Genomic DNA, 9181 nt, shown 5'->3' with positions numbered 1-9181 from the left:
AAAAAAAAAAAAAAAAAAAAAAGGAGAGTAGGTCGAGAGATTTTCTTCTTCTATTGTTTAAAAATTATAACGCTCATTATTTAATTTGCAGGATTTTTACTCTATCCTTGGAGTGTCAAAAAATGCCAGTAAATCTGATATTAAAAGTGGTACCTAACTTTTCCTTAGAATCTATTTAACTTTTTGGTTTTTATGTGTTGCTATTTTTGCATGTCTTGAACATCTACCCCCCTCCCCACAGTCGATGGGGAAAAAAAGGAAGGCTTCTCTCTCTTTCTTGTTTTATGCAAATTTATGGCAGCAATTCGTTGAATCTAATTGTAGCCACAAGTTATTAACTCACAATTGGTTGTGATAAACTGTATTTTTTCTTTAGGATTTGAGTTTTCTTCTAGTCATTAGAAGTACTGTTCGTGATCTCTCCTGCATTTAGGACTTAGGCAAGGTAAAGTAACTCATGAAATAATAAATCTTCAGATAAATAGAGTTTGAAGACCTTTCAAGACCTTTCACTGCTTATCTATGACAACTTGACATTTCTTTGACCAGTTTTATAATAGTTGATTCTGTCAAGTCCTTATTGGATCAGGTGGCATTATCCTGTCAACATGCCATGGGCTTTGTTCATGTTCCGTTGAATTTCTTTCTTTCTTTATTTTTTTTAAACGCCCAATTTTCTATGCTTTCATTATTATTGGGCTGTATTTCACTGCTTGTTGATGGCTATTATCTTTAATGCATAATGAAATATCGTTTACTCTATGTTTCCTTCAGTGTTCTGATAGGAATAAGAATTTGATGAGCACATTGGTAGAGATATGGTTAGGGACTCGTGCTAACGAACTTTCCTCACACTCCAGCTTATTACTAATATGATTCTGATAAACACTCCATCATAAATCTGACAGTCGTATATTTGGGGAGAATGGCTATCTGATTCTGCTTTTGCTTAACAAATATACATCATACATGTTGTCTCACATTAAATAACGCCTTGTGTGCATTTGTATTTGTGACAATGAGAAACGAAAAGTCCATGAAAGGATAACGTCCAAAGAAAGAACCTACTTTTTTTTATACGGAGAATGAGTGTCACCTATTAGAAAGATTAGTTAATATATTCAAACTGTGAAAGAGATATAGTGGTGCTTAAGCCCGGTAGAATCAAATGTTAGGTGATTATGTTCTTGGAGGAGGAACAAGTATGCCAATTCAAGACATGGATCTGAGGAAGAGACTTCTTCTGATGTATATTTGATTTGTTACTTTTTTCATCTAACTTAATACTGACTCCTAGATATGTCTTATCCATTATATATTACCTTATCCCTCATGATATGATATTTTGCACTCTTCAGCTTACCGGAAACTGGCGAGGAGTTACCATCCAGATGTGAACAAGTAAGTTATATAACTTCCTTTTAGGGATGAAAAAACTAGGCAGTGGTACAGATTATAACAGACGTGACAGGGTCCCACTTTAACCTTGTTTTTCCGATCTTAGTTTTAGTCATTCTTTATTTTCCTATTCAGCGGTAGTTCAGTTGAATAATATGTATTTTTTAACTCGTTGTTTTATGTTCAATCAGAGATCCTGGGGCTGAACAAAAGTTCAAGGAAATTAGTAATGCTTATGAAGTAAGAAGAGTCTTGTAGCTCATGTTTGTGTTTAGATTTGACAGTTTGGAGTATGACCCATGGCAACTAATATCCCTGGAATTCACCTGTTTCAGGTCTTGTCTGACGATGAGAAACGCTCACTCTACGATAAATATGGAGAGGCTGGCCTTAAAGGTGCTGGTATGGGCATGGGGGTAAGTAATTCTCTGATGGAAATATGAAAAATATATTTATGAAGTTTCTTTGCCTGACTTGTGTTCGTCTGCACTTCTTCAGGATTTCAGTAATCCTTTTGATCTCTTTGAGTCTCTATTTGAGGGCATGGGTGGCATGGGCGGCATGGGCGGCATGGGAGGTATGGGCATGGGAGGCAGAGGTTCAAGGAGTAGAGCAGTTGATGGACAAGATGAGTATTACAATCTCGTGTTGGACTTCAAGGAGGCTGTTTTTGGTGTCGAAAAGGAGATTGAGATTAGCAGACTGGAGAGCTGTGGGACTTGTGAAGGATCTGGTGCTAAACCTGGAACCCAACCAACGAGATGTAGCACATGTGGTGGTCAAGGTCAGGTCGTCTCATCAGCCAGGACTCCTTTAGGTGTCTTCCAGCAGGTCATGACTTGCTCTTCATGTGGCGGATCTGGTGAAATATCCACACCTTGCAACACATGTTCTGGGGATGGGCGAGTACGGAGGACAAAGCGGATAAGTTTAAAAGTTCCAGCAGGCGTTGATGGTGGTAGTCGTCTAAGAGTTCGAAATGAAGGGAATGCAGGAAGACGAGGTGGATCTCCTGGGGATCTTTTTGTTATTATCGACGTTACACCTGACCCTGTCCTAAAACGTGACGATACCAATATCTTGTACACTTGCAAAGTGTCCTACATCGATGCCATCTTGGGCACTACCATCAAGGTTCCAACGGTAGATGGCATGGTTGATCTGAAAATCCCTGCGGGGACACAGCCAAATACAACACTCGTGATGTCAAAGAAAGGAGTTCCTCTTCTGAACAAAAGGAACATGAGGGGAGATCAGTTAGTTCGCGTGCAGGTCGAAATCCCGAAAAAGTTGAGCAGCAACGAGAGGAAGTTGATCGAGGAACTCTCGGAATTGAGCAAAGGCAAAGCTGTGAGCAGTAGAAGATAATAGCGGTTGCATTGAAGAAGTAAAGGCAGATCAGAAAGGAATTGGAAGGATCGATACATGTAGGTTGTAGCGTAGTAGGTAATTCAATATAATTAGTACAATTTTGTCAACAATATTATGAATGATATGATAGGAAGAAATGTAACTCAAAGATGAACACTCTTTGATCAACAATATTTCAGTACCTGGTGGGATTGGTTCACTTAAATAACCCTCTTATTCTTCTTCCCAATCTGACTGCAGATTTAGAAAATGCACTTTTTGGGCAACTTTCATTTCTTTACCATATTATTCATGTTTTTATATATATTCACTTGGTAAATAAACCCGAGGCTCTAGGGAAGTTGGAATAGGAGTAGAGAAAATATCTCGAACCAATGTTCGAGTACCAGGTGTTGAATATCAAGATATTAATGGTGATTTTCAAATGATTTTTTCGTATTGTTGAAGAAGGCACCCCTTCTTCTTGTGCCAAAGATATTTAAATAAATATATATATTTACGTACTTTGTAAATAAATATTTATTTATTTATATATGGAATACTATCTTATAATATTAAAATTTTAATTTTTAGAAATTGGGTTCAACCATATATATTATTATTATTATTATTATTTTATTTTATTTTTGTTATGAAATATTATTGAATTTATTAGAATGTTTCGTATTTTTTAATAGAAATTATATTGAAAAATGTAATTGAGTATTATATAAATTCTTTGAAATTAATATATTTTTAAAAATTATATAAAAAGATGGAGAAATTAAATTCCACGTGTGAATTTCCTATTAAATGAGAAAATTTTCAAAATTAAAGGAGAAATTTCTGTAAATGAAAATCGAAATAGGAGGGCAGGTGGGATCATGGAGGTTCGAATCCCATCCAACGTGAACTTCCTCTGTCTTTTAAAATGAAATTAAAAGAGAAAAAGAAAAGAAAAGAAAAAAAAAAAACTTTAATGGGCTTCTGGGTGGGCTTAGTGTAGCTAGCATCAACCGCGGTCCAGCCCGATTCTCGGCAACGCTTTCGTCGCGTCTTGCAGGGTACCGTTTCAATCCTTCTCCGCCTGCTGTTCATAGACGCTCTTGGGAGGAACTGCGCCAAGCGAAGAAAGCAAAGCCAAGAACATGGGAAGCAGACTCGGGAGAAGAGTTATTCACTTCGCTAATCTTCCAATCAAGCTTCTTATGCCAACCTCCTTCACCAACATCACTGAAATTGCTCTCAAAACCATTCCTTCTGCTTCCAAAATCGAAATCAAGCGCGTCCTTGAGAGCCTCTACGGCTTTGAGGTCGATAAAGTTCGTACTCTCAACATGGACGGGAAGAAAAAGAAGCGCGGAGGGCTTTTGATCGCAAAGCCTGATTACAAGAAGGCTTATGTTACTCTCAGGAATCCCTTATCAATCTCTCCGGACGTGTATCCGATCCGGATTATAGAGGAGGACAAGAGGAATATGAATAAACAGTCTAAGTCCAGCATTGTTGAGGAGGGCGAGGCCAAGAGGCATTGGCTACATGAGAAGGAGCCTGTTGGATTCAAAGCTTACAAGGGTTTTTCTAATAGAGACCGCCGACGAACTGGCAGTGCTGAAACTGTTGAACCATCGACTAAGTTTCCTTGGAGTAGCATGAGGTCTGGTAGGTAGTGTGAAGAAACGTATCCCAGTTGCTTCTTAATTGTGATCTGTTTTGGATTTTCTTCTTCTTCTAAACGATAATAGTGTAATAGGTTGATGAGCTTAATGATAAATGTTTGATTTTCTAATTATGAAATGAACTTGTTGGCCCTCTTATGGGATGTTTTGCAGGAGGAAGTTCTGTTCTGTTGCTTGAATCAATAAATACATTAGAGTTGCATTTGTATTATTCCCACGTATTCTGTGGATTCTAGTTAGATAATTCCCGAATGTGTTGTGGGTTCATCATCAAATATTCGATAGCAATATTGTGGTTATAATGAGTTGACAATTGCCATTACATGCTGTATGGAAAAGATCATTACGTAAAACTATTTTTTCTGCAGTCTTTGTAGCTATTGGAAAGAAAAAGATACAAAAAATCCATATTCTATACTGTTCTTGTTCTTGTTCTTGGTGAAAGATGTTCTTATGGAAAAGAAAGGATATATTGTCTGCATTCTGCTAGGTAAACAATATAAAAGACCTGGAGTTGTATCTCTATACAGCCACAAGACAATCATGCACAAGTGAAGTAGAATAGCAACTTCTTTGAACCATTTATCTTTTTGAGGAATCTGATCTTCAGGTCAGTGATAATCTTCGTCTTAAGCTCATTCGAGAACTAGTCTGGCTGGATCTCCGATGGGCAGGTTCATCTCCATCAACTCTTGTGTGGAAGGAATTCTTTATCTTCTTCCAACCAAATCCCCAACCTGTTACATTTTTCTGTTTGTTGTTTAGTTTTTCATACTCTTGTTGCAGCTCTGCCATCTGTGCCTTCACGCTCTCGAGTTCTGCCTTCAGGTTTTTAATCTCTCTGTCTGTTGATAAGTGGTTTCCATCTTGATCTGAGTTATCACTATTAGGTGCTGTCTCCTTTTCTTGCATCACTGACCTCATCTTCACTTGCTCTGAGAAAAGAACCTGCATATTCACTCAGAACCATTGTGATCACCACTTTGAACTCTAAACTATTGACCCACTACTTATTCAAAGTAGAAAAGATGTAGAAATCTAATATTATAGTCTTCTTATATGTCTAATTACTTCCCTGTTCTGACTGCCAACTATATAAGCAGTGAATACATTCTTCCTTATGCCAATTGTATTAGTATTACTACAATGGAACATAAATAGGTCTTTCCCACTAGGGCTATGAAAGGGAGAATGCATGGAAGGATTATTGTTATTAATATATGAGTAGGAAATGGGACTCAGGGAAGATGCTTCTACAATTTGCTTTTTGTTGATGATCTTAATTTAACCTTGTTTGAAGATATGTTATGCAGTATATTGTATTTGTGACAAACCTTATCTCTTTGTCGGGAAATAAGGGCAATTGGTTTTAGTAAGCCATATTCCTTTTTGTCTACACCCTTTGAGAGCCTATGGGCAGCCTTTATGTTCTGATGCTTCTATCTGCTCTGATTCTTCTATCTTTGCTTGTTGTTTTAATTACATTCTACAGTGTAGATATGTTGCTGGGATTTTAAACTAGATTACTCTAAGTTATAGGGCTTATATAATGTCACCTGAACTATAGTTCTTAGAGGCAGTCGATCATTTTGTGCAGCATGCACACAAGCATCAAGCGACAGTTTCTCACAGTTCATGATTTTGCATAGCTTTCTCCGATCGTGCTCAAATAGTAAAGGATGAGTCTGTAGAGGAGAACAGTCTGTAAGTCTCTAAAGCGATTTTTTTTTTTCTTTCATTCCAAGCATGTATAATTTGCAGCAAATGATAACATTATTAAAAACAAGACAATCAATATGCAACCTTGATGTAGGTGTCAATGGCTCTGTATAATCCATCATGACAATGCCTTGCATTTTCTGACAGTGAGTTGGCTAAAGTTTGAAACTTAGTGATGGAGAGATTTGGATCACTGGCAAGTTCAGCTAGGTAATTGTCTATGAGCTTACACACATTAGAGTTCCCAATTCTATGTTGCTGCTGTTGTTGTTCAAACAGTGAGTAATATTCTAGGAGCCTTTGCACTACTTCTATGTCATGCATAGTGCGTTCTTGTGAACTGAGGAGCAAGTCATTGATGAAAATCAAAGAATATGACTGTTAGTGAATTCGATAAGCGTTGGAGACTTCTAATCGGTACGTATTGAGCTTCTAAGAACAATACTTACTTTGGCAAGTTTCCTTGGTCATAACTTGTACAACTAGGTATTAAAATATCAATCACATTGGCATCCTCCAACACCATTCCTATTCTTTTCTCTAGTTCTGAAACCAAAGCTGCTGATGCAGAATGCACCCTTGCCATCTTTAGCATTTGCAACAAGAACTTGCAAGAAACTGCTTCTCTTTGAGGAGGAAGTATGCTTAGTAGGCTTTCAATAATGGATTTATGTTCTTTGTTGTATCCAATTCCAAGTTCATCTTTCCTACAACTCGAAGTACTTGCTTGCATGTCACTTTTGTCCTGTGTATATTCTCCAAGTCCTGTTTCCATTTCATTGCCTGGCAACCACTTCCTTGCATACTGCTCTATGCTTTGACCTACAATCTCTGGCTTTATACCTTTGGTTCTTATTGCAGTTATAATTCTTGTGTAATAGTCTATGCGTAGTGTGGTTAAATCATTTAGCCACCACGCATCTTCACTGACCGTATCTCCTACTATGTTCTCTTTAGAGAGTTTCCGAGCTATCGAGTCACAGCATCGCCTCACAATTTGAAGATTTTCAGCCCATGGAGAAAGTCTCTGACAAGTTTTGAGAACAGCCAGTGACTCTTTCCATGATAAAAGGACTGCAAATGTGAGGAAGGACTCTGTCTTGGATATAAGGTTTCCATCTTCATATTCCTCTGTCATCTCCAAAAACTCTGATGCACATCTTAATGGGGCTACATTGGCCGAGTTCAGGTCTACTGGGAAACCATAGCAGTATTTAAGAACCATTTCGAATGTTTCCGAGCCACCGGGGAAGTTTTCGAGCTTTAGGTCATACCCCTGGGTTGAGATCGAAGATTGAAGTTCCATTCGGACTATGTAGCCACATTTTGAGATCAATGTATACTGTTTCAAGAAAGGTCGAGGTGAGAAGCTTATCTCTTACATTTTAGTTTATCATTGAGCAACTAGAATGATCTTATACACCGAAATTTTAGTCGGATAGAAATTGAGAAATAGAAACGATCGAGATCTTAGTTAGTCTTTTTGTTCATTCTTGATTCTTTAGGAAGAATGGCTTCAAGAACTCTTTTACTGCATTCATGTTTAATATCATATGAAGCAGAGTTTTAGCTCATTTGCATATAGTTAGTTAGTTACCTTGTGAACATTGAAGGTGACCTCTTGAACTTGAATTCTCAAATCTGTTGGGATCTTAGTGGTGATAAACCTGCAAAGGGAAGACCAGAGATTGTATTCAAAACACTAATGCTAAGATTCATAGAGAAGCCTTGATCCATTTCTCATAACTCTAGATTCTAAGATGAACTCAAGGTTCTACCATGCTTCATCTTTGATGTTGATGCAATCAGCTTCGGTGATGAGTTTGTTCGGAATCACGATCCTCTTGTCGTGAACTTGCTCCGCTCCTTCCGAGTCGCTCTCGGTATTTGGCATTCCAGTAAGAGACTTCGTATTCCTATGTCTCTCACTGATGAGTTTGTTCGGAATCACGATCCTCTGGTCGTGAACTTGCTCGGCTCCTTCCGAATCGCTCTCAGTATTTGGCATTCCAGCAAGAGACTTCATGTTCCTCTGTCTCTCACTGATGAGTTTGTTCGGAATCACGATCCTTTGGTCGTGAACTTGCTCGACTCCTTCCGAATCGCTCTTGGTATTTGGCATTCCAGTAAGAGACTTCATGTTCCTCTATCTTTCACTGATGAGTTTGTTTATTCGGAATCACGATCCTCTGGTCGTGAACCTGGTCAGCTCCTTCCAAGTCGCCCTTGGTATTTGGCGTTCAAGACTTCACGTCCCTTGGTCTCTCACTCATGTATCTCATTCTTATGGATTTGATCTGGTTTGAAAGGGGGTCAGTGCCAAGGGGGAAATAAATGCAACAGAAGCAAGTATATGTGGCTGTGATGGAAGGCATCCACTAAAGAGGGTCCATGGAAATGCTCATCCATTTCTTGTTTGAATATCAGAGACAGTGGTGGGAGATTGATATTGTGCCTCATTTATGAGGGAGATGAAGAATGTTGGGTATCATATCACCACATTTTCTTCCATCTTCCTCTACCATAACTCAACCAGTGGATATCTGTGGATTAGTTGTTAATGTTCAATGTTTATTAGGAAAATGCCACCGTGTTGACTCTGCCTTTTGGTCTCTTTCAAAATGATTTATTGAAAAAAGAATTCTTGTTTAGATCAACTGTGTTTGTGTTTTGTGTCAAATAAATTTATGATCTTCAAAAGGAATATTAATAAATAAATCTTACTCTTTAACTTATTTCAAAATTTTTAAAAAACTTCTATTAATATCCAAGTTTTCATGAATATTTATAATTTTAATTTTGTATTTAATAAATTATTGACATTGATAAAGTTATTGAAATTTACAAACGGATTAATACAAAATTAAAATTATGAATTAGTACATGCACTTGAGCACACTTTAGCACTATTCAAAAACTAAAATTGAAATTTAATCTAAAATTCATTAAAACCATGTGACAATTAATAAAATAGTTTGGAAAGACAATTTATATTAAATAATCATTTCAATAATATAAATAACTATACTTTTGGG

At 37.4% G+C, this 9181-nt stretch overlaps 3 protein-coding genes across 4 annotated transcripts in view; 2 read left to right on the top strand and 1 right to left on the bottom strand.

Moving 5' to 3' along the window:
* The window catches only part of LOC111435997 (chaperone protein dnaJ A6, chloroplastic-like), a 5526-nt gene extending 2552 nt beyond the window's left edge, over nucleotides 1–2974 (top strand). For both annotated transcript variants that reach the window (XM_023073654.1, XM_023073653.1), the window contains exons 4-8: nucleotides 92–149; nucleotides 1359–1401; nucleotides 1590–1638; nucleotides 1734–1814; nucleotides 1897–2974. In XM_023073654.1, the coding sequence (XP_022929422.1) occupies nucleotides 92–149; nucleotides 1359–1401; nucleotides 1590–1638; nucleotides 1734–1814; nucleotides 1897–2766 (1101 nt within the window). In that variant the 3' untranslated portion in view covers nucleotides 2767–2974. The remainder of the gene's footprint in view (nucleotides 1–91; nucleotides 150–1358; nucleotides 1402–1589; nucleotides 1639–1733; nucleotides 1815–1896) is intronic.
* Nucleotides 2975–3812: 838 nt separating this feature from the next.
* Nucleotides 3813–4638, top strand: LOC111436066. The gene has a single exon (XM_023073757.1). The coding sequence runs from the start codon at nucleotides 3897–3899 to the stop codon at nucleotides 4416–4418; it is 522 nt and encodes a 173-aa protein (XP_022929525.1). The 5' UTR covers nucleotides 3813–3896; the 3' UTR covers nucleotides 4419–4638.
* A 184-nt stretch (nucleotides 4639–4822) lies between these two features.
* LOC111436065 (BTB/POZ domain-containing protein DOT3-like) lies at nucleotides 4823–8698 on the bottom strand. The gene is made up of 6 exons (XM_023073756.1): nucleotides 7925–8698; nucleotides 7744–7813; nucleotides 6596–7488; nucleotides 6231–6486; nucleotides 5984–6112; nucleotides 4823–5375 (listed from the first exon to the last, which is right to left on the bottom strand). Exons 1-6 carry the CDS (start codon nucleotides 8284–8286, stop codon nucleotides 5034–5036), a joined length of 2052 nt encoding a protein of 683 aa, XP_022929524.1. The 5' UTR covers nucleotides 8287–8698; the 3' UTR covers nucleotides 4823–5033.
* Nucleotides 8699–9181: the final 483 nt, after the last annotated feature.

The sequence above is a fragment of the Cucurbita moschata genome, unplaced genomic scaffold (assembly GCF_002738365.1).
Source record: "Cucurbita moschata cultivar Rifu unplaced genomic scaffold, Cmos_1.0 Cmo_Scf00051, whole genome shotgun sequence".
NCBI lineage: Eukaryota > Viridiplantae > Streptophyta > Magnoliopsida > Cucurbitales > Cucurbitaceae > Cucurbita > Cucurbita moschata.
Note: the sequence above shows the minus strand (reverse complement) of the source record. Positions and strands in the feature narration are given on the sequence as shown.